Raw genomic sequence first — 26,370 nt, 5'->3', positions numbered from 1 at the left:
GAGAGAGAGAGAGAGAGAGTGTGTGTGTGTGTGTGTGTGTGTGTGTGTGTGTGTGTAGGGGTGGGGGGAGTACAGGTCCAAAAAGGATGACAGGACCTAGTGAGGATTGTATAGTTATGTGGAAAACTGGGAAATGTTATGCATGTACAAACTACTGTACTTACTGTCGAATGTAAAGCATTAATTCCCCAATAAAGAAATAAAAAAAAAAAAAAAAGGACATTCTATCACTCTAGAGGCTAAGGGTCAGTTCTGTGTCTGTGTGTGATAATTTGCAATTGTTAACCTCCTTCTCCCCTTCGACTTACTCAAAAGGGCAGTTTTCGAAGGAATCAAATGAATCTAATTTTCAAATAGACACATAAGTTTAAAAGCAGAAGCTGGGCAATCTTTTCTAATGTCAAATCAAATGCATATGAACCATACTGAAAGCTGTGGCTTTTCAACTCAGATGACTCTGAGTGTATATACTTAATTCAGGTGATCTCTAAGGCCCCTTCTAAATGAGATGTTTGTAAATCCATGAAACATGCCCTGTAGTAATACAAAATTAGTAAATATAGTAGAAAGCCCAACAGTCAGCTAACATTATTGAGAGTACTGATTTAGTGTCTAGATTCTGTTCCTGAAACTTGCTCAATAAATGAATTTGTCAATAAACAAGGAGCAGTGTCTTACCAGTATTTCAGACATAATATACTGTGCTGGTGGTGGGTGTGCCAACAATCCCTAGATAGTCTGATGTCATCTCTGCATCACTTACAACATTTTGTTAAATTTTCTTGTTTTTAGAATTTTATTTATTGGATAGAGACAGAATGAGAAGGGAGGGGAGAAGGGAACATCTGTAGCACTTGTTCACCACTTGTAAATCTTTCCCCGTGCAGGTGGGAACTGGGGAGCTTGCACATGGTAATATGTGTGCTCAATTAGATGCACTACCATCCAGCCCCTTTATAATATTTTAAATGTTTATTTAGTGGTGTACTGTATATTGTACTGCAATAAAAATAGTGGAAATAAATTATACTAGGGGGAGTCAATACAAATATATTAATAAAAGGCACTATTCAGTGTACAATGACCAACTGCAGGAATGAGACTGAACTGGAGAGACATTTATAAGGTGAAATACTTCATGTTGAGCCACTGTGCCACCATTCTCCCTACCCAGTTTTTAATCCATCACAATAGTGACTAGTCAAGAAAAGCTGTAACTCTGAGTGGTCAATAAACCCGTAGATAGGTCCCGAAGTGTGAAACAGCTGTAAGTACTTTACTCTGTGCTTGGTATTTCACATGCTAAGTAAGATAGCGGATAAGTCCCAGGAGGCAGACTCATTTGATCCTCTTAACAACTTTGTGATACAGCTGTTGATATCATTTTACAGCAGCAGAAGGTGGGATCTGAGAGAGGAGAGTCATACCCATAAGAAACAGCAGGACAACAAGGGCAACAAGAGGGAATAAATAAATAATTTTAAAATAAAAGAAACAGCAGAGCCAGGATTCAAAGCAGCTGGTTTACTCCAGCAAGCTGTATGCAAAGCACCCCACTAGAGTGGACCTAATCACACACATGCACCTAGGGGAGAGCCAACAAAACACCAAATATTACCTAAAAATTAAATTCTACCTTTGGATTCTCAATGCACACCCAGAAGGGGGGGGCTGCAGCTTACATTTTTCAAATGAAAGCATACAAATTTAGGAAAAAAATTAAGTGAAAGTTTTTCTAAACTAAAAGAAATTTAAAATATTATAGGCTGACAAGCTAGTTCACCTAGATATTGAGCCTGTTGTGTCACATGTATGACTCAGGTTTAATCCCAAAGCTTAAAGTACTGGTGGAATGTTTGGTGCTATGGTGACTTTGCCTGTCTTGTTTTATCCATCTATCTGAAAAAGTCAGCCTGCAACAATAAAGAAAAAAAACCTTAAGAGGAGCTATAAATATGACTAGTTAAGTTCTCTAAATGAGAACTTATTTAAAACTAACAAAACAATGAGACATAAAAATTAGTATGTCTAACATATGAAATGTTTACAAGACTGGAAAATACCAAGGACCAGACATCAATAATTTATGAAAACAAAATTCAAAAGAATCAAGAGAAAATATTCAACATCAAGATAATCTGAAAAGGTCTTGGGTTTCCTTTTTTTTTTTTTTAATTTTTTATTTTATTTTATTATTTTTATTTATTTTATTTATTTATTCCCTTTTGTTGCCCTTGTTTTTTTATTGTTGTAGTTATTATTGTTGTTGTCGTTGTTGGATAGGACAGAGAGAAATGGAGAGAGGAGGGGAAGACAGAGAGGAGGAGAAAAAGATAGACACCTGCAGACCTGCTTCACCGCCTGTGAAGCGACTCCCCTGCAGGTGGGGAGCCAGGGTTCGAACCGGGATCCTAATGCCGGTCCTTGTGCTTTGCACCACCTGCGCTTAACCCGCTGTGCTACAGCCCGACTCCCGGTCTTGGGTTTCCTATCTGTTAGACAGGATACTTTCTTCTTTTTCAGTTACTATAAGAATAAAGTAAAAAAAAAATTAAAATATTTACTGGGGAGGTATATTAATAATAATGATTTAGTTGCTTGGGAGGTGGTGCAGTGGAAATGCACTGGACCCTCAAAGATGAGGTCCCAAGTTAGATCACAGAGTGATGCTTTGATTCTCTCTCCCAGATAAATAAATCCTAAAATAATAATAATAATAATTTTAATATTGGTGCCTAAGAGAGCTTTAAAAACTATCACATTCAAGGTGCAGTATGATTGTTTAGATTCAGATTACAGTTTTACCTCTGGCGATATGTATGTCACAGGATGTCACTCTTAGCTGGACTCAAATCAAAGGCACTAGGAATAAGATTATACTCAGAAGCCTGAGGAGACGATATAGCAGAAACACACAGGGCTTGTAGGCAAGCACTCAGGCTCAAATCTCAACACCAGGGGCTAAGTAGTGCCCTCTACTCTCTCTCTAATAAATAAATCTTAAAAAGAAGAAGGAGGAGGGGAAAAAAGGAGGAGAAGAAGACAGAGAATAAGAACGCACTTTTTGGGAGTCAGGCGGTAGTGCAGCGGTGGTGCTACAAGACAGCTCAACTGGTAGGACACACAGTTTGCACCCAAGGGGTGGGGCCAGATTCGAACCTGGACAGCACATATGGCAAAGCAGGCACCCTCACAGGTAAGCTATTTTGTCAGCCCATCACTGAAAGAAAATTTCCATGAAAAAAGTTTGCATCTACCTCATTTTTCTGCCATATTGAAATCTGGAATTTGATAAGCTTTAACCAAACTGTTATTTCTGAGAACAATGAAAGCCTTGAGTTTTAAGAGTTGTTGCACTAACCTATGCAGACCTAACACCTTGGTTTCTGAATGTTTGCTCTGTGGTTTTCTGCCCACAGGGAGGCTGGATTCAAAGCATTAGGACATCAATTCCCCCACCCAGCTCCCAGCAGAAGTCAGTGCTGACCTTGCTACGAAACCTTCTGTTCTCCCAACCACTCCACTTCCCTGAGACCAAGCCACAACAGCCTACACTCAAATTAAGGTAACCCAAGCCAGCCACCTCTACTCCTGCCTCCCCATGCCATAACCCTCTAGGACTACTCCTCCTTTACCCCTAGTCTCCCACTCACCATAACCTCTTCCACTTACTGTACCTCATCTTCTCCCTCAAACTTGGGGTTCTTGTCCTTAGTGCTGCTTCCTTCCTGCCTCCATTTCTGTCCTAGACTCTCAACCTTATCAACCTCAGGAAGCACTGTCTAAACAATTACAAACACTTACACTTGACTTTGGCTAGAATGCTCAACTAATGAAGCAAGCACCACACTACATGCCAGATTCCTCAGGTTCTAACCCAGGCACCACAGGTCTGTCTCTCCTTTCTGTTTCATCTTCTCCTTCCTCTCTATCTACCTTTCAAAAATTAAGCACTTGTCCTCAGAAAAGCTCCTTGGATCTGGTTGCACCACCCTTCACACTCATGCCTCCCCAGGGAAATCTGCAGGACTCCCTTACCCACTAAAGGCCGGATTTAGGATGTCACTCCCTACCTCCTGTCTCCTGCACCAATCCTGACAGTTCTACTGAGTGGGTAGCTTCTTTAGATATAAGGTACCTCTCAAAATCAAATCTGGAAAGCTCCCATTCACTCACCTATCCCCAGGTTACAATTCGAAGCCCATCCCACTTTAGGAGGTGCACTACTCTTAAGGGCAGAATGGAAATTGCACCTGATTTGATTGGAGGCTTTGAAAATAGAAACAGGTGGGCAAAGTCCTAGAGGAGGAGAGTAGGAAGAGTGATCACAGGAGAGCTACAGAAAACAGACTATATAAACACTGCCAAGGCACAGTGGATGTGGAGATGGATGACTTACAATCGTGGGTAAAGTACATATACCCAATACCACACTCCAAAGTAGCTCTAATCTCCCTGTTAGAAAATATTTTGGCACATCTGCATGTTTCTCAGAATAATTTGTTGTAAAGCAAAAAATGTGGCAAAATGTTCTTTACTTTAAAAATATGAAACAGTTTTCTAGAGATGTTCTTTTAATATAGAACAATGATTTAGTATGCACATCTTGACCTTTACCAACATGAAGCCTCTACAAATGAGATGGAAAGTAAAGCAAAATATTTTGTTGAGATATTTGAGATAATTTATAGTCCATTTTCTATAAATAGAGGCTACTGAATATTCCAGAATCTTGCAATGCCTAGAGAAGCCACTATATTTTTAAAAACACCAAGGAGAACTACATATTCATCAAAACAATACTGACCAACTGGCCTCACGACAAACTCTTTAAATTGTATGATGTTTTAAATTTTTTTTCTCTTGATTTCCTTGTGTTTTGCTTTCTTTCCTGCTAAGCAGTTTAATAGGAAACAATGGATTTCATACTTGGCTTTAGCAAATTAAACAAACTCATGCATTCATTCACTCATTCAACAGATATTTAGTAAGCACCTACTATGTGCCAGGAACTGGATTATGTGCTGGGAATACAATGATGTGCAAAAACAAATGCTTTCCCTTCATCATGGAACTGACAGTCTAATGAGAGAGACAGATAATTTAATATTAAATAAATGTATATGAGATGTGGAAAACATTACAGTGCTGGCACAGCTGTGACATTAATGCAAAAAAAAATAAATCACTGTTTATAGACAAGGTGTTTTCTTCATAATCCAGAAATAGTTACTTTCATTACACAAAATATCTTTCATACTTTGGCAAAAATGACTATAGTGAATATGAACTACTACTCATTGAAGCTGATTTATTAAGTGCTGTTCGTAAACAACTGTTCCTTCACTTGAGAAAGACCAAAATTTGAATAAGTTTATCTTTCTTTATATTTACTGTTGCAAGCAGTAAGTCCAAGATTCAACCCCTGGTACCAAGAACAGTCAGGGCTAAGTAGTAATATGGTTAAAAGAAAGAATATATGTATATTTGTTATCCCTCCACAGTCTTTGAAGCAATGCTGTTAACATACAGTTTCCTTCAGAACATAGACACTCTCCATTTCATGCAGATACATCCTAGGCACTTAGAACCATGTCTGCCATACAACTAAATACATATGACAAGTTTTGAATGGGTAAACAAATGAACAGATGGAAAAACAAGAGGATAAAACTGCTAAGGTGACATGAGAAGAGTATATCTGGCCCCCAAACAATTTGAACTATGTAAATTGCTAAAATTCCATGAGTCAGAGCACAAAGCTGCAGATCCCAGCTACTCTCAGGTTCAAGTCCTTCTTTTATGACTCCAAGTTCTCTGGCTAAGTCAATTCTTGCTGCCATAATTAGATCACCAAGCTGTGCTTTGATTCTTCTACAATAGTAGTCTACAGGAAACTAGATGATGTCATTTCTTACCTGGATTATTGCAATAATCTTGAGGTTTAGCTCCTGCTGCCCATGCCCATCCACTCCCACACCCATGCCACCCAACAGCCAGGGGAGCATGTTCTGTTACAGATCAGAACCTATCACCAAGTCACTCACAACACTCCAATAGCAGGCTGCTCAAAATAAAACCCAAGTTCTAGGTGCCTATTTTTCTCTCCAATATTTTCTGCATCTTACTTCACTCTTGCCGTACCAATTGTTGTACTGTACTTCAGGCACTCATGACAACTGCATTTCCTTTATCTGCTTGGAACAGGCAACTTTGGATCTTCATGTGGCTAGTTCCTCACTTCAAATCTCTGGTCTAATTTCACTAGTCAGTTCTCTTCCTCAACACCTCCATCCATACCTGCTATTCTCCCCTTCTTGATCTCTGCTCTCAGATCTACTTTGCTCCAAGGTAATGGCATATACATGGAAGTGTGTCTCCCTCACTAGAATGTCAGCTCCCTGAATCAGAGGCTTGGTCAGGTCCTCAGTTCCTGCATGGTGCCTGGCACAGAGAAGGAGCCAAACATATTATAACCAATTTAAATATCCCATTAGTTTCCCATTATCAAAGAGTAGACATTAGTGGGACAAATGTTATCAAGATGTATGTAGGAGCAGCATGTTACAGTTTTCCTCAGCTACAAGTGCATAACATGAGAAAGGATGACACATTCAATTATCCTGAATGTAGAACAAAATGTTTAAAATTTCATGCCTGGGCAGAGTAGATAGTGTTAATGGTTATGCAAAAAGAGTTCATGCCTAAGGTTCTGAACTCCCAGGTTCAATCTCTGCAACCATAAACAACAGCTGAACAAAGCAACTCCCCATTCACTGTTATTTTTCTCTGTAGCTCTCATTATTTTTTAATTTCATACCAATATAGACAAAATGATTCAGAAGATTTGAATCACTCAGTTTGCATTTAACTGAATCCTATTAGGCTGTCTTAAAAATACAAGATAATATACAGATTTGTAATTTTTTAAAAAGGAAACATGAGGCTGGGGAGATAGCATAATGGTTATGGAAAAAAAGCTTTCAAAGGGGGACAGGTGTTGGCACACCTAGTTGAGTGCACATGTTACAGTGCACAAGGACCTACATTCAAGCCCCTGGTGCCTACCTACAGGGAGGAAGCTTCACAAGTAGTGAAGCAGGTATCTATATTTCTCTCCCCCTCTCTATCTTCCCCTCGTCTCTCAACTTCTGTCTGTCCTATCCAACAACAATGAAAGCTATAACAACAATAGTAACCACAACAACGATAAAAGATAACAACAAGAACAAGGACAACAAAAAGGGGGAAAAAATACTCCAGGAGCAGTGGATTCATGGTGCAGACACCGAGTCACAGCAATAACCCTGGAGGCAAAAAAAAAAAAACAAAAAAACTTTCATACTTAGGGTTCCAACAGCCCAGGTTCAATCCCCAGCACCACTATAAGCCAGAACTGAACAGTGCTCTGGTTAATAGTAATAATAATTATTATTGGTGAAAGTGAAATATTATTATAATTATTATTATTACAAATAATATTAGGTGAGATAATACAAAAAAGTAAGCATGTTTCACTTTCACCAGGGGAAACACAAAAAGATATTCTTATCTGCAACTAATCAATTGTGCATTATATGTGAAGAAAATACTTGACTTGTGTATCAGACTCAAGAAGAAAGGCCTACAATCATTATTTTGCCTTAGAAAACTTGAGATAAGCCCAAATTTATCTCAAGTATTGTGATAATGAACATGTCAGCTGAGATAGGGGCAGGATTAACCATTAGAGTATTGATTAACCAACATTAAAGAGTTCTCAAATCATAGTTCTGTAGGCATTTTTCTGTTTGATAGACAACAAATCAAATGACATACATAAAATGAAAGTATTTTAAAAACAGTAACATAAAAAACTTCATTGGTAATAAAAGCAGATAAAACAATTCCTCATTTCCCAGCATATAGAATTTGATCTTTGTATACTAAGTAGTTCAAACGTGAATCACACTTCATATTTACTACTGTGTAACTATCTACCTGGCCACTAAACCAGCACTTCCTTATAGCAGGAAGAATACCTTTCATCATTTCAAGCTAATATGACTATCAGGTGGTTATCAGGCTACAAAAGTTAGGCTACTTCTTTTTGAAAATGTTCAGTCAAATGCTTCCTGCTTTATTTAACCTTCCTGTGACGTAAGTGATACAGTAAGTAGAGTAATTACCATTTTCTTTCCGTAATCTTGTTATAAACTTCTTAGGAGGAATTACTCCAACCTTCTTCTTCTGAGTGGCTATGCTGTGGAAGAGATCTGCTAAGCATGTAAGGAGATTCTCCTTCTTTCTGGGCTGACTCTTGTATGCTAGAACCTTTTCCCGAAATGGACGACAGAAATAAAGTGCTTGGAGGACTGAGTTGCAGTAGCAGGTATTCCCAAACTAGAATTAAAAAAATAATAATAATAATAATAATTAAAAATAGTTTTTGTTAAATCTGGAACAACAAATTTTATTTCTTTCCTTCCTTTCTTTCCCTCCTTCCCCTTTCAACCCCCCCCCCCCAACACTGGTCAGCTCTGGCTTATGCTGGTACAGTATGCTGAGCCTGAAACATAAGAACCTCAAGCATGAAAGTCTTTTTGCATAACTATTATGCAAAAATATCTCCCCCAACCTAGCATATTTCAAGAGGAAGATTCTTCTAGCTCTATATAGTTGAGAGAATAGGAAAACAAGATAGAGAATTTATAATCCTCACAAGTTAATAAGTATCTGAGAGTAGAAAAAATTACATCTACTCCCATACCACCCTGAATACTCCCCATTTTTTCTGATCTTGAAAGATAAGCAGGGTTGGACCTGGTTAGCAGTTGGATGGGAGAAACAATCATTCTGACTGTAAATTAGCTATTCTAACATAAGCAGATACTCTAGATATCAGTTCTAAGTTAAGATTCAAAGAAAATATATGCAGAGATATTTTTTCTTTTCTCTCTAAATTATTTTCTATATTTCCATGTTATCATACTATGCATTTCCCTGATGGTTACCATCATGTCATGTGATACTGACTAACTTTCATGGACCTCTTGACCATCTGTCTTTTTGAAAAAATTATTTTCAGACCTTCTGTCTGCTTTTAATTATACTGTCTTATTGCTACTGAGTTGTATGTGTTCTTTTTACATTTTGGATATTAATTTCTTGTCAGGTAACATTTATGAATATTTTCTCCCATTTGGTAAGCTTACTGATAGCTTCTAATATGTGTAAGCATTTTAGTTTTATCTAATTTTACTTATTTGTTTTCCTTAGTTTCCGGGACATTTATTTATTTATTTATTTATTTATTTATTTATTTATTGCCTTGACTTTTAGAGTCAAATCTAGGAAATCACTGTCAAAATTGATGTCAAGGGTGAGGGTAGATAGCATAGTGGTTATGCAAGAGACAATCTGACCTGAGTCTCCAAAGCCACAAACTCAATCCCTATCCCCACTCCCAATTTCACCATAAACTACAGTTGAGCAGCACTCTGGTGTGTGGGTGTGGGTGTGTGTGTGTGTGTGTGTGTGTGTGTGTGTGTGTGTGTGTGTGTGTGTAAAAAAAAAAAAACTGATGTCAAGAAGTTCACTGCTGCCTATGTTTCCTCACAGGCTATTTATGGTTTTAGATCTTACAAGTCTTTGATCCATTTTTTTAGTTAATTTTTGTATATGGTTTAAGATAGGGATTCAGTTTTCATTCTCTTTTTTTTAATTAATTAATTTATTTATTCCTTTTGTTGCCCTTGTTGTTTTGTTGTTGTAGTTATTATTGATGTCATCGTTGTTGGATAGGACAGAGAGAAATGGAGAGAGGAGGGGAAGACAAAGAGGGGGAGAGAAAGACAGACACCTGCAGAGCTGCTTCACCGCCTGTGAAGTGACTCCCCTGCAGGTGGGGAGCCGGGGGCTCGAACCGGGATCCTTCCGCTGGTCCTTGTGCTTAGCGCCACCTGCGCTTAACCCGCTGCGCTACAGCCCGACTCCCCAGTTTTCATTCTCTTACATGTATGTGTTCATTTAGTTTTTATACCATTTACTGAAAATACTCTTTTTTTTTTCCCCATTCTATGTCCTTGGTTCCTTTGTCATAAATTGACCATATGTTCATTAATCTATTTCAGAGCTCTCTACTAACTTGACCTCTGTATCTTTAAAATGCTAATATCATACTCTTTTGATTACTATTATTTTGGGAGCAGGGGCAGATAGCATAACGGTTATGCAAATGGGTCTCATGCCTGGGGCTTCCAAAGTCCCAGGTTCAATCCCCCACACTACCATAATGCCAGAGCTGAGCAGTGCTCTGGTTTAAAAAATATACACTTGCTTCCCAATTTTATTATTCTTTCTCAAGATTATTTTGAGTATTTGAAACAATCTAAAATTGTTTGTTCTATTTCTGGGAGGGTGGTGGCCACTGGAATTTTATACCACATGGGAACAGTACTGACGGAAGCTTCAGAGTTGTGTTCTTTCTCTCTCCATCTATTAAAAAAAAAAGGGGGGGGGGGAAGAAGTTCCAGCAACAATAAATTTAAAAAATAATAATAATTAGAACAAAAGCACATACCACATCTCACAAATGGATATATTAGTAAGTCCAACCTACTTGTGTGTTAGGGCTTACTGTTTTAGGAAATCAATATAGAATCATTCAATAGACCAGTGGGGGAAGGACCTACCAAAATTGTACACTAAGAACACTACTATTTTAAACACTGTTAGCTTAAATCACTGTGCTATCTTGGAGGAAATGTGCCATTGTCACAACAATAATCCAGTAAATCAGTATTTCCTCAATAAAGTGATACTGGAGTTGGAAAAAAAATCACTCTCAATTTTACTAAAAAAAAGTATTCACCCGTTCAAATTATAAAGGGAAAAGATGATCAAGTTTATCAGATAAAAAACAGTAAGTTTACAAAGTACTGAGCTGACTATATACACAGATATGGGGGGTGGCATATTTTATAGCAAAAGGAACTTTCCAAGGTTCGAACCTTGCCTACTTGAGATGGTTTCTCACCCCATCACATAAGTGGTCTTCTCTGACTTCCAATCACACCAGAAATATTCACATAACCATAGAAGAGAAACCCAGTGGAAATCCCCAATTTATGTATTACGTTACTGATATATCTGAGTAGGCCTCAAAAATATCTTTCTTTAAGAGTCAACTGTCATAAAAACTATCATTTTTGAAAACGCTTTTCCAATATTAAAATATTTACAATTAATTTTTAATAGGTTGCTATCAACAACCTTCAAAGCAACCACTCTGTTGAATTTTCTGTTAAGCTGTTTTTTTCCCCTCTCCATTAAAGAAAAGCACAATTTTCTAGTTTGCCAAAGGCAAGAGCTGAGTAACTGTACCACTCACTCATATAGTCCAAGGGATCCAATTCAACCAAGGAGTTCTAATAAGAACTTTTCAGAATATGCTTTTTGCAAAAGTAAATGTAAATGAACCTGCAAATGCACACTTAGTTAAGAACAGACTGATGAAGATTTAAGTATGCTTCATTTATACAAAACTCAACTGTTAGAAGAGATTAACCAGTTTCTTAAAGAGATTGCATGGAAGGGTCTGGGTGGCGGCACAGCTGGTTAAGTGCACGGATTACCATGCACTAGGACGCTGAACGAGTGGTGAAGTAATACTCCAAGTGTCTCTCTGTCTTCCTCTGCTTCTCTATCTCCCTCTCAATTTCCCTCTGTTATATCCGATAAAATAAAGTTAAAAATAGGAGATTACATAGATTGCAGAAATAACATTAACTATTTTTACTACTATTTTACTGATGAGATGGAATTAAAATACAGAATCTCTGAATTAACTTAATCTCCATCTCCTACTCCCCCAAAAACTCAACCTTAATTTTTTTTGGATAATCCTATAATTACTGTACCAACACGACAAATAACCAAAGCTGAGGGAAGAATGAGAAACAGAATGAAGACCATTTAAGAGCTGAAAAACAGGATTTATAGAGAAAGATTAAAGGTACAGAACACGCTGCAAGATAACTGGGGAGTGTAAATTATAGAAAAAGTTAATCACTTTACTAGTTCTGCTGTATCTCCTGTGATCACCAATTCATTTCTGAATAAAATTCAAGGTGTTCATCACTACTCCAAAATTAGGGCCCTGGCCACATACCTCAGAGGTCACAATTCTTTATCATGCTAACTAGGTGTAGAGATAAATATATACTCCTTGTCAACAAACGAATCTCTAGAGCGGGTCGACTCTCTAGAGTGGGTAAAGACAAATTTTTCTTTAATGGGCCTTTTACTAACTTTATTCTCTTCTGCTTCTCTAGGTCTTATTGAATAAAAAAACAGTGAGAGAAATATGTCTCACAATTTGCAGACTTCTATGGCCATAATTTTAAAGACAGAGTATCAATGGATACTTACGTTGACTAATCCAAAATAGTGCTCGTTGACCGGAAACTGTTCTGGACCAATCTCTTTCTCTAATGCCGAGGCATTGGCGCCCTTTAAAATGAATTAACAAAAATCTTAGTATTTATAGTATTCTCATAATATCACAATTACATCAGCATTTAAAGCAGAATTTTAAAGCAGAAATTTAAAATTTGACTATATATATATATATATATATATATATATATATATATATATGAATATAAAATGTCAGTACATCCTGGGAAAGCATCTTTAGCTCTCAGAATGAACAGAATATGTGAGCATTCTGTCTCCAACACAACACCATTCATATGCCACATGCAGGTTCTAACCACTCCAGGGATCCCATTTTTCTTCATAAATGCCATAGACTTACAGGCATTGCTTAGAAAGCCCTTCTCCCACCCCTAGTCCTCAAAGTCTTTCTGATTTCTAATTTTGACTATGGGTCAAATTGTTAACCTCTCTAAGCCTGCTTCCTTTTTTTTCTTTTTTAAGAATTATTTTTAAATATTTTATTTATTTATTTTTAATAAAGGAAAGATACAGAGAGAAAGATTAGATGAGCAACTTAAGCACTGTTCAGCTCTGGTTTATGGTAGTGCTGGACACTGAACCTGGGCCTTTGGTGCCTCAGACATGAGAGTCTTTTGCATAACCATTATGCTATCTCCCCAGCTCTTAAGAATTATTTTTATGGGAGGTGGGAGGTAGCACAGTGGGTTAAGTGCACATGGCGCAAAGCTCAAGGACCAGCATAAGGATCCTGGTTCCAGCCCCCGGCTCCCCACCTGCAGGGGAGTAGCTTCACAAGCGGTGAAGCAGGTCTGCAGGTGTCTATCTTTCTTTCACCCTCTGTCTTCCCCTCCTCTCTCCATTTCTCTCTGTCCTATCCAACAACAATGACATCAATAAGTACAACAATAACTACAACAACAGAAACAAGGGCAACAAAAGAGAATAAAAAAATATTTTTAAAAAGAATAATTCTGGGAGTCAGGCGGTAGTGCAGCAGGTTAAGCGCACTTGGCGCCAAGCACAAGGACCAGCGGAAGGATCCCGGTTCGAGCCCCCGGCTTCCCACCTGCAGGGGTGTCATTTCACAGGCGGTGAAGCAGGTCTGCAGTGTTGGATAGTATGCCAGCTCCCCCCGGCTTAAACACCAGTATGTCTGTATGAGATTAATTTGATCCCATTCAAAGCTGCGGTCTATTTACATAAATCACTTTTACATTTACATAAAGCACCACCTTCCCTCCAGGGCATTGGTGGTTCAGTGGTAGAATTCTCACCTGCTCCGCCCCCTCTCCTTGTCACACCCTGATCTTCCACCAGTCACTTTTCGCTCCACCCTCTCTATGTCACATCCTGTTTCCACCCTACTTGGAGAGTATAAAAACAGCTGCTCTTCTGATTAAAGACACTTGGAAATTGCTTTCCGGCTCCGAGAGTTCCAGAGTGTATCTCCTGCGAAGTTAGTGCGGCACCAGTTCCTGATCCCTCTCCCACGCAGCAGTCTAGATCGGCTCCAGGTGAGTTCTCTCCAGCTCGGGAAGAAGCACCCTCAGGCTATCCCAGCACTGCAGATGTCTGTCTTTCTCTCCCCCTGTCTTCCCCTCCTCTCTCCATTTCTCTCTGTCCTATCCAACAACGACATCAATAACAACAATAACTACAACAATAAAACAACAAGGGCAACAAAAGGGAATAAATAAATATTTTTTAATTATTATTTTTATATGGGGGGGTAAATAGCATAATGGTTATGCAAAGAGACTCTCATGTCTGAGGCTCCAAAATCCTAGGTTCAATCCCCTGCACCACCATATGCCAGAGCTGAACAGTGGTTTAAAAAAAATAGAAAACTTAAATATATATATTTTTATATTTATTACATAAAGAAAAGTGAGTTTCACTTGAGGCAGAGGAGAGAAAGATAGTAAAGCACCATTTTTAGAACTTGTAGTGCTGGGGGATTGGCCTGGGAACATCAAGCATGAGAATGTGATGCTCTACCAATTGAACTTGTTGCCAATCACTCAGTTTCCAACTATAAAAGGAAATGTCACCAAATATTTTATAAGCTAGATACTAATTAGCTGAACTGAAACTGTTTTTAAAAAAAAAAAAAAAAAAGTACCATGTATCAGAGTGTGCTCTGGCTTCCTTCTCGCTGCCTCATGTGAAATTCTTTCATATACAATCAATGATAAATCTTAATAGCAAGAAAACTTTGTAAAAATATCTGGCAGCATCTGGAGTTCATAAAAGTAGGAGTCCTGTTAATGTTGGTTTTCTTCTACTCTTTCAATCCTCTCCCATAGGGCTGGAATGAGCTACCCTCAGTAACCAGCAATGTCAATATACACCATAAATAGGATGTGCTCTATGCAACAGCTAAGGGAAAACAAGCAAGCAAAAAGCAAAGAGATACCAAATAGTGCTGCAACCCTGGAGGTGGCACAGTAGAAGAGATTTGCATGCATGGGGTTGGGAGTTCCTTTGGCACTATATATGCCAAAGTAACACTTTGATGTTTCTGTCTGTCTGTCTGTCTGTCTCTCTCTCTCTCTCTCTCTCTCTACACACACACACACACACATTTTTTTTTATTTTACAAAAATCAAGAGAATAGATCATTAAAAAATTCATCATAAAGCAGTCTCTGGAGGTATTGTCATTATAGTTCCCAAAGGTTTAAGCAGAACACAATCCAGTAGGAGGTTGGGGAGGGAGCTAGGTGTGACCACGTAAGATCAGTCAAACATGTGATCACTTTCTGCATTCAAGAACTTCCATTTGCAAAATGAAAGTGTCAAGCCTCCTGTTGACTGGCTATGGAAGAAGGGCAAACGCTAGAAGAAGTGATTTTCAAAACTCCCAGTTTTTTTTTTAATATTTATTTATTCCCTTTTGTTGCCCTTGTTGTTTTATTGTTGTAGTCATCGTTCTTAGGACAGAGAGAAATGGAGAGAGGAGAAGACAGAGGAGGAGAGAAAGACAGACACCTGCAGGCCTGCTTCACTGCCTGTGAAGCGACTCCCCTGCAGGTGGGGAGCTGGGGGCTCGAACCCAAATCCTTACGCCGCCTTGCACTTTGCGCCACCCGTGCTTAACCCACTGTGCTACCGCCCAATTTCCAAAACTCCCAGTTCTTATGTAGTGTTGGTATGCTTCTAAGACCCCTTCTGTTTCATTGGTTTAATACCCCCTGCTTAACACTATTCTATTTACATAACCACTGTATTCTATTTACATAACCACTGCAGGGCATTGGTTTAATCCCCACTGGTTCATGATGTGTTTTTGCTCCGCCCCCTCTCGTAGTACACCCTGATTTGCACCAGTCACTTTTCGCTCCACCCTCTCTATGTCACATCCTGTTTACACCCTATTTGGCAAGTATATTAGTTTAGTTTAGTTTAGTTTAGTTTAGTTTAGTTTAGTTTAGTTTAGTTTAGTTTAGTTTGGATTAGATTGCACTGCATTCCTCATGAATAGAGAGATACTGCATACAGCTCAGCCATGAGTCTCTGGTTGTCTGTCTCCTGCTCGCAAAACTAGACCAACAATGTAGGGTTTAAATATAGCTCTATAGGAACTGTTAAATATGTTCATATTTCATGTTTATAACATAGTTGGATATGTTCAGGAAGTTAAGAAATTAGGTGGTTTCTAAATTCCCCTAAGTCTACATTCTCACATTTCCTATTATTTTATCAGAACTTCTGAAGACAGCACTATGTTAACACAAAAGTCTAGGAAATCCAAGACAATCATTGAATGCCAAGAAGCTCAGCATGATGTGATTGTGGTTCCAGATGAAGTGAGGGTAGCAGATGAATATGGAGAGGTACAGAGAGAATGACATGTATTTATGACAGTTCTAAATTAAGGTAATATATGTCCCGAAGTCTCACCTCTCCAAAGCCCTACCCTACTAGGGAAAGACAGAAGCAGTTTGGGGTAATGGATGGACCTTCAATGTTCATGTCCAGCAGAGAAGCAATTACATAAGTCTGCACTTCCACTTTCTGCACCCCATAAAGAATTTTGGTCTGTATTTCCAGAGGGATAAAGAATAGGGAAGTTTCCAATGGAGGGAATGTGACACAGAATTCTAGTGATGGGAACTGTATGGAACTATATCCCTGCTACCTTACTATCCTCTTAATAACTATTAAACCACTAATAAAAAGATTTATAAAAAATAAAGAGAAAGGGTGGGGAGTAATGTATAGCATGATGATTATAGCTAATAATACCTCACTGAGTATATTAAAGTTAACAGAGGAATACCTCTTAATAGTTCTCAAAGAAAAATTGTACACATTATCATTAGTTCAACATACTTTGGTAATCATTTCATATTAAAAAATTAATGAATTAAGGTAATATAGTAAGCTACACTTTACTAAAGTAGTCACTACAGTGGGAGCTGGGTTTGAACCTGTATCACATACATGGCAACACAAAGAGATAGATATTCTTTCTTTTTTCTCCTTTATTGGGGATTAATGGGTTATAGTCAACAGTAAAATACAGTAGTTTGTACATGTGTAATATTTCTCAGTTTTCCATGTAACAATTCAACCCCCTCTAGGTCCTCAGATGGATATTCTTAGGGCATTAATTCAAGACTTTGTCTGCTGAAATGATCAGACCACAACCCTACCTCTGGCACAGTTAAAACTATAAAGGCAAAGGAAGCATAAACTACTGAGTGGTTCTTTTAGACAGTGAGTGGTTTGTTTTTTTTTCCCTTCTTTTACATTTAAAAGTATTGTCAATACTCCAGTTATATGAAGACAGTAAAAGCCAACAACAGAGAATTGTTTTTCCTGTAAAATCTTTAGCATCCTATAATTGTCCAACATTTTGTTTGGCTTTGTATATTAACTCTCTTTTCAGCCACCAGGTTCCAGATGCTAGCAGGATGCTAACCAGACTTCCCTGGACAGACAACCCCACCAAATGTACCTTGGAGCTCCACTTCTCCAGAGCTCTTCCCCACTAGGCAAAGAGAGAGACAGGATGGGAGTATGGATCGACCTGTCAACGCCCATGTTCAGCGGGGAAGCAATTACAGAAGCCAGACCTTCAACCTTCTGCATCCCACAATGATCTTGGGTCCATATTCCCAGAGGGTTAAAGAATAGGAAAGCTATCAGGGGAGGGGTTGGTATACGGAGGTCTGGTAGTGGGAATTGTACGAAGTTGTACCCCTCTTATCCTATGGTTTTGTCAATGTTTCCTTTTTATAAAAAAAAAATTTTTTTTTTAATCTTTAGCATCCTTAGAAGAGTTCTCAGACAGCACCCCTTGAAGATCTTGTAGGCTAGTGAACTACTCATGCCAAATAATGGCCATGGAGTACCCCAATACTGAAGAGTCAATATTCAATATTTAAGTCTATGAACAAATTTCCACCCCACCCTTGAGAAATACCCTACAACAATTAACTCTGATTTATAAAATCATTAAAAATTTTTTTGGGGAAATTTTTTGAGTTTTTTGAGTTAGGAAATTTTTTGAGTTAGAACTCAGGATCTCATGCACATGAACCGTATGTTCTAACACTGAGCTACATCCCCAGCCCCAAATCCATGATTATCTAATGGGACAAAGGGAAGAAATGATAGCATGCAGTTATGAATTTCTGCTCAAAAGCATTCACAGGTTTCAGGATTCACTTGTTTTGTCTGAATATATAACATGCAGAAGACATTTCTGTCTGCTGTCTCCAGTTCTACAGCACTAACAAAAGTTTATTTTAGACTCAGTACCAATTACAGAATTCATCATAAAGGAGCAATTATATATTCATGTTCCTCCTCATAGAGACAGTGAAAAAGGCAGGTAGATTTTAAAACTTATAATTTACTGAGTTGGTGAGAAAAATTGTCTATAGGAAAAAAAAAAAAAGAAAAACACACACACAAAGCAACACTGGATCTTGAAAGAAAAGCAAATACCAAACAGAGATTTAAGTGTCTGTGCCAGGCTGCTGGCCTCTTGGGTGCTCTTCAGGCAGCTGAGTGATGAAACACAGGAGAACCAGCTCTCACAGACTTGGGGCCCACTCAAGACAGGAATGCCAAGCATTACAGTAGGATGCTAGAACTCCCCAAATGTTGGAGGGTTAATGGGAGAAACCACCTGGTGCCATGAGAGACAGTGAAAAAGACTACCCAGTGTATCCTTAGCACCAGAGAAAGGTATAAGTATCTTCCCAAAGTTCATTACCAAAAGCTGGTCCTCATAAAGTGTGACCTAAATTCTCATAACTATATAACAAGGAAAGAAGGGATAGAGGGAGGAGAGGAAGCAGGGAAGGAGGAAGAGAGAAACAGCTAGAAAAAAAGGCAGGCAGGCCTCAAGCAGAAATTTTAATCCAAAGAGATGCCAAGTTGATAATGCCCTCTTTCCCAGCCCACAACTAGCAGTTATAAATTCACTCTTAAGGGGCATCCCATTCTCCCCCGCAAAGAATTTCCACAGAATAGACAGGAAAACAAAGCACTATGAATAAAAGTCGGCCTGAGTACAGAAAGCAGGATTGGACTCTTGAGATATTATCAGAACAATTTTAGATCATATAAAACAATGCTTAATCTGTGTCAAGAAATAACAAATGTGTGATTGTAAAAGCCAAGATGAGGCTTTCTATAAGTGTTGTTATATTCTTTTCAAAAGCCTGATGATTGAAAATAAAAACTCACTGGTAGTGATGGTTTAAAAAAGAAATCGATGGCTGCCAGAGTTGGGAGACTGGGGCCACTAAGGTCCAGAGGGCAGTGAAAATAGCCTGTGGAGTACTATTATGGTCGGCATGTCAGTATGCATTTCTCCATCCCCTACCAAACATGCATCAAGAGTGAACAATGATAGGAGTATGGATAGGAAGTAATCACAAAGCACAGATTTAAGTTCACCGTTTGTCACAAAGGTGTTTCTCTGGTGGAGAGGTGTTGAGGAGGAGGCATGTGTGGGAACAAGAGTGAGACAGGAGATCTCTACATCTCCCTTGCAATTTGCTGTGAAGCTAAAACTACACTTTGAAGAAATCTTAATAAAATCAGAAGAGAAAAAAAAAAAAAAAAAAACCTCCAGTAGTGGTACTTAATAAGAATCAAGGCTAATAGTGGATATTTTTTGGTCAACAATGCTATTAATCGATAGGGCTGGGCAGTGGGGTGGTGCACCCTGTAGAGAGCACACATTGCAAGGGTCACGTTCAAGCTTCTGCTCCTACAGGGGGATGCAGGTGTCTCTCTTTGTCTCTCCCTCTCTATCTTGCCCTTCCCTCTCAATTTCTATCTGTCCTATCTAATAAGAAAAAAAAAAGCTATTGAACAAGATGCCATTAAAAATAGAAAATGTTTTATGGAATAGATTTCATGGGAGGCTAGCTCCACTGTGGTGCTGCTATAGAGCAGCCATAACAAACTGAAATTACACTCAACCAGCAAGGCTGCAGACCTGAGTTTGTCCTAGCCATGCCACTAACTGGCTAGTGTTAACTTGAGGCAAAATGCTTCCTTCTATGGGCCACAGGCAGTAGCTTGATGTCTATACTGCCGTTCATCTTCACATTCAGGCAGCACATTAGTCTTTCAGCTTGGCCAATCTCATTAAAAACAGTATGAATTAAAAAACTGGATAGTTAGAGCTGGAAAATAGTTCAGCAGGTAGAGCATATACTCTACTGAGCACAGGGCCCTGGGTCTGAGTTGCAGCACCACATAAGAGGTCATGATGATACTGAGAGAGCTCTCAGCATAATGGAGTAGAGCTGTGGTGTCTTCTCCTGTCTTTCCCTCCCTCCTCTCTTATCACCCACTCCCTTCTCTAAGGCAAAGATTGAAAATAAGATTGAAGAGGACTCCACCCAGCAGTGGCATCACATATGTGCAAGGCCCTGGGTTCATTACCTAGCACTCCATTAAAGAAATGCACCCGGTTAAGTATACATAGTACTAAGTGCAAGGACATGTGCAAGGATCCAGGTCAGCTTCACAAGCAGAAAAGCAGTACTGCAGATGTCTATCTTTCTCTCTCTCTCTCTCTCTCTCTCTCTCTCTCTCTAGCTCCTCCTCCCTTCTCAATTTCTCTCTATTCTATCCAATTAAAAAAATGATGAACATAGATGCTATAATATTGAACAAAATTCTAGCCAACCGGATACAGCAGTATATTAAAAAGATTGTTCATCATGACCAAGTGGGGTTTATTCCAGGCATGCAAGGTTGGTTTAATATACGTAAATCAATCAGTGTGATCCACCACATCAACAAAAGCAAGACCAAAAACCACATGGTCATATCAATAGATGCAGAGAAAGCCTTTGACAAAATACAACATCCCTTTATGATCAAAACACTACAAAAAATGGGAATAGATGGAAAATTCATGAAGACAGTGGAGTCTATATATAGCAAACCTACAGCCAACATCATACTCAATGGTGAAAAACTGGAAGCATTTCCACTCAGATCAGGGACTAGACAGGGCTGCCCACTATCACCATTACTATTCAACGTAGTGTTGGAAGTTCTTGCCATAGCAATCAGGCAGGAGCAAGGAATTAAAGGAATACAGATTGGAAGAGAAGAAGTCAAACTGTCCTTATTTGCAGATGGCATGATAGTATACATGGAAAAACCTAAGGAGTCCAGCAAGAAGCTTTTGGAAATCATCAGGCAATACAGTAAGGTGTCAGGCTATAAAATTAACATTCAAAAGTCAGTGGCATTCCTCTATGCAAACACTAAGTTAGAAGAAATTGAAATCCAGAAATCAGTTCCTTTTTCTATAGCAACAAAAACAATAAAATATCTAGGAGTAAACCTAGCCAAAGAAGTGAAAGACTTGTATACTGAAAATTATGAGTCACTACTCAAGGAAATTGAAAAAGACACAAAGAAGTGGAAAGATATTCCATGTTCATGGGTTGGAAGAATTAACATCATCAAAATGAATATACTGCCCAGAGCCATCTACAAATTTAATGCTATCCCCATCAAGATCCCAAGCACATTTTTTAGGAGAATAGAACAAATGCTACAAATGTTTATCTGGAACCAGAAAAGACCTAGAATTGCCAAAACAATCTTGAGAAGAAATAACAGAACTAGAGGCATCACACTCTCAGATCTCAAATTTAAATTTGAAACAGGTCTGATCAGGTCAATATGCAAAGGAGAACTTGCCAAAGCAGGCAGGAAAGGCTCCTCAAAGATGAGAGAAGCAAACAACCTTGGAAAGCTAAGAAAAGTTCCAAGGCACAGGAAGAGCCCATGTGAGGATGTGGACACATTCGAAAGGAAGTGAAAATGAACTGTGAAAAGATTACTCCTAAGTTCAGAAGAGATGAAAAGCAAATTTCTATGTTTTAAATAAAAACAGAGAAGAAAGGAAAGGCTGAAAGCAAGTATCCCTCTTCTGCCTTTCTATAATACACATTTTCTATTAAACTAGATCAAAGACAAAGATTTTTATGAAAGAACAAACCACTTCCATACCTTAAGTTTCAGGTGTCATTAAAAAAAAAAATCTGAAAAAAAGCAGTCCTTCCAAAAAGGTGAACTTTGATGAGTTTCTGTCTGTATATCTATCTTTCTACCTACCCCTGTGCAAGAAGCTACAGGTAATGATTTTCAAGCCCAGAACAGGTGAATAGTGAGAGCCATTTAGTGGGTCACCATTGCAATTTCCTTTCTCAATAAATCAGAATGGATCATAGCACAGCTCACTACTGTAAGTAAGCAATGACTTGTCAGACTTGTGTTTCATTATTTAAGAAGCCTATCCGAGATCTAAGTGCAAAGCCTACCTCTCTTTGTAAGCTAAAATGTTTTAAGTTTTGGTATATAGTGCTATAGAGGATAAAAAATATTTAAGAAAAACAATTTGCAAGAATAAATAAAAAAGACTGAAAATCATAACTGAACTGGGGAGCACAGCGCGAATTAAAAACAGCTTTTTGTAATGATCATTTTAAAATTAGTTGGAAACTACAAAGGAGAGAGCATTAACTGCTGCTCTGGTACAGCATACAGGGACAGGAATTATTTGGAAAGCTGGGGAATCTGGGAAGTGACTGCAGAAACAAATGGAGCCAAAAGAGCCAGGCTGTGAATGCTGCTTCAGAGGCATTCTCACTACACCATCCACACTGGTAAACTGAGAGCCTAGAACAAGAACAGACCAGGGTACAGGCCAACCGTAGCTGTATGGCAGACAGAGTGATGGCCTGTGAATCAAGAGCACTTGCATTTCTGGCCCAGTTCTATGGAGAACTGCCTCACCAACTGTCCCCATTCGTAAGTCACTATGCCTCAGTATTATCTTCAGCAACTGTGGCATCAACTGCAGCCAGCGCTAACATTCTAAAATAGCAGTGATCAGAATTACAACTCGTCTACGGCCATACCACCCTGAACATGCCCGATCTCGTCTGATCTCCGAAGAATTACAACTCAAGTTTGAGTTTATGGCAAGATACCTCATTCCTCTGGGCCCCAATTTCCTAATCTATAAACAAGGCAAACAGACCCTCTCTTTGGGGTTCTTTTGCCCCTTTAAGTAAATCACTTAAAATGCTGAAAGTCTCATAGTAAGTGAGAAAGTATTTGGGGGTTCCATATAGATGAGCAATTGTTCTATGAATCTTCCACAGTGGCCCTCTCTGGTTTTAACCCTGCTAGCCAAGTTCAGATATAACACTACAGCTGATCACAGAGATAGCTGCAAACACTATCTGAGATGAGACAGGCATAAAGCAAAGCCACAAAGGGGAAGAGATTCTGGCACCAATGACATCAAAGGCACCAGTGACAGTCTTCAGCACTCATGGAGATGTCAGAAATGTCTTGCTTTCTCTTAAGAGATGAAATGCTACACAACAAATTACCAAGCTCTAGCAATCACATTCCTGTCTCTTGCCTCTATTATTCATAGCTCTCCTGAAAAAAAAGGGGGGGGAAGCCTTATAAATTTGCTGCCCAGTGGTGTGTGTATATGTGCCTACATATCCATATATATATGGATATGTAGGCACATATTATATATATATAATATATATATATATATATATATATATATATATATATATATATATATATATATATATATAATCTCAGCCTGCTGCCTACCCTCTAGCAATCCCCCCAAGATATCTTCGTCCCAATGAGGAAGATTTCAGGCAAGTTTTCAAGAACAAAATCCTTCCCAAAAGAAATTAGACTGCTTTTCCCTTCAATTATTACCAAAGGAGCACATATATATTATACATATATAAAAGTTCTTATTTAGCAATTTGGGAAAATTTAATTCTATGAATTAATCACAAACTAGAAGAGCACAAGTGTAAATGTACTCAGAAGGCTGCATTTATGTAATCCTTTTCATCTTAAAAAAAAAAAAAAAAAAAAAGACACTAGGGAAAGATACAAACAGGCGGGGGTATAGATCAACCTGTCAACACCCATGACCAGCTAAGAAGCAATTACAGAGGCCAGAACTCCCACTTTTGCACCCCATAAAGAATTTTGGCCCATACTCCCAGAGGGGTAAATATTAGGGGAAGGTGACCAGAGGGCTCTGAACTCTAATTCCATCCGGACACAGAGTGAGAAGAGGAGAAATAAATAAATAAATAAATAAGAATCTACCTGTGAGGTGGAGGGTAGATAGCATAGTGGTTATGCAAACAAACTCTCCTGCCTTAGGCTCCAAAGCCCCGGTTGAACAGTGCTCTGGTTAAAAAAAAAGAATCTACCTATGAAAGCTGATAAATTAGACAACAATTACATTATAATTATAGATTTGCCTACAAATTAAAATATATAGGGTAGGGGTAGACAGCCCACCCCACCATAATCCAGAGCTGATCAGTGCCCTCTGGTTTAAAATATATATATATGCATAGCATACAATAGAAGCTAAGTAATGAGTTATATACCTGAACCATTATTACCATTCAATGATAGAATCATCAAGGACCAGGCAGTAGCACATCCAATATAGCACACATGCTACCATGTGTGAGGACCTGGGCCCAAGCCCCTAGTTCCCAACTGCAGAAGGAAAGCTCCACTAGCAGTGGGAAAGTACTGCAAGTGTCTCTTTTTATTTTCTTCTCATCCCCTCTCTCTTTTCCATTCTACTTCTGCCTCTCTCAGAAAAAGAAAGCAAAAGCTTAAAAAAAAAAAATAGAATGGCCAAACCAAAAACAAGAGACATATCATTTTAACCTCGGTAAGTTTAAATTTACACCAAAAATCAGTATCTTTATCAGATATATTAAAAGCATAAGACTTCAAATTATTAAGTATTTAACCTAATATCTTCAATGAAAAGTTTGTTTACAAATCAAAGCTAAATATACTACTTACATGAAGAGGATAATAGAAGATTAATTTCAGCTCTTTTAGTTTGGTCAAGGAACAGAAAAAGGACACTCTTAAGCGCTAACAACACTACCACCTCCACTGCTTTTGAACCGTAAATTTTCAAAAGACAATAAGCTATGAGAAAAAAAATTTTCATTTATCTTTGTCAGAAAATAATAGTGATATTGGGCTTACTAGCAAGAATTGCCTTGCTAAGCCTTCACACTAGTTTAACAATAATACCCAAAAAACAATTCTCAACGATGACCAAACTTAGCAAGTTAACAAGCTTCACAGTTTCAGGATGCAGATAATTTTGTAAATCCTACTCCTTATCCACTTTGAAAAATCTTTTCCAAAAAAAAAAAAAAGCTAATAAAATACTCTCATAGACTATTAAACAGTTAAGATCTAACAAAACCTAAACTCCATTACTGGCACTGAACCAGGGGACAAAAAAAAAAGACTTAGTTTTCACAGCATCTCTACAGTCCTCAGTGCAGCCACATGGGTAAGAAACACTTCAACATTTTCAGTACTTTCTACCAAGTTCTTAATATTTTTCATATCCTATTTTCTAGGGAATGTTTCAGCTCTATGGAACACAAGAGCACAGTCTGCGGCAATGGTATCTTGGCAGCATAACAAATTACGATGCCTGAGGCTTGGAAGTCCCAGGTTCAATGCCTGACATTGTATTATATTTACATATTACAATTATATTTATTTATATTTTTACGTTTTACATGATTATGTAATTATATTACACTATACTATATTATTACATATAGCTTAGCCAGAGCTGAACAGTGCTCTGGATTCACTTTCTCTAATTAAAATAAATTTTTAAAAGATTCAATAACTTCTTTAAAACACATACACACAAGAGCTCCTAGACTGGCACCAGTTCACTCCTTCACACCTCTCACTTGGATAATTGATTTGTGTGGCAGTTCAATCAGAAAACATATGTTTTTTGCACTTTTCACTTATCAATGCAGAAAGACTCCTATTCTCCCTACCCCCAAATGTTTTATTTTATAGTATGATTGACTATTTGTAAAGCCTACCACAATCTTGTATAGAAAATTATTATACAGATGCAAGGCATTACAACTAAGTTGAGGGGGCTGGACGGTGGCGCAGCGGGTTAAGCACACATGGTGTGAAGCACAAGGACTGGCCCGTTCAAGCCCCCAGCTCCCCACCTGCAGGGGAGTCGCTTCACAAGTGGTGAAGCAGGTCTGCAGGTGTCTTTCTCTCCCCTTCCCCCTTCTCTGTCTTCCCCTACTCTCTTGATTTCTTTCTGTCCTATCAAACAATGACAGCAATAACAAAAACAAAACAAACAAAAAACACTAAGTTGAAGTGAAATTAAAACTAGCAATGTGAATTGACTGACTTAATTATCCTGTTACTATAACAACAGAGTTCATAGTACAGACTCTGAGCTAATTGTACTGCAGTTCACAATAAAAAATTATCATCCAGCTTAGTCTTGCTAAACAGTGAAAGAAAGTGGTTAGTTGGCACCCACCAAGGGTGAAGTGGT

General features: G+C 38.3%; 1 protein-coding gene across 3 annotated transcripts in view; it reads right to left on the bottom strand.

Moving 5' to 3' along the window:
* Positions 1 to 26,370, bottom strand: part of USP12 (ubiquitin specific peptidase 12) — a 94,835-nt gene that overhangs the window by 28,753 nt on the left and 39,712 nt on the right. For all 3 annotated transcript variants that reach the window (XM_060191699.1, XM_060191697.1, XM_060191698.1), the window contains 2 exons: positions 12,412 to 12,492; positions 8,169 to 8,382 (listed from right to left, as the gene is read on the bottom strand). In XM_060191699.1, the coding sequence (XP_060047682.1) occupies positions 8,169 to 8,382; positions 12,412 to 12,492 (295 nt within the window). The remainder of the gene's footprint in view (positions 1 to 8,168; positions 8,383 to 12,411; positions 12,493 to 26,370) is intronic.

Source organism: Erinaceus europaeus, chromosome 5, assembly GCF_950295315.1.
Source record: "Erinaceus europaeus chromosome 5, mEriEur2.1, whole genome shotgun sequence".
NCBI lineage: Eukaryota > Metazoa > Chordata > Mammalia > Eulipotyphla > Erinaceidae > Erinaceus > Erinaceus europaeus.
The sequence above is the reverse complement of the archived record's forward strand: the minus strand, read 5'-3'. Positions and strand labels throughout refer to the sequence as shown.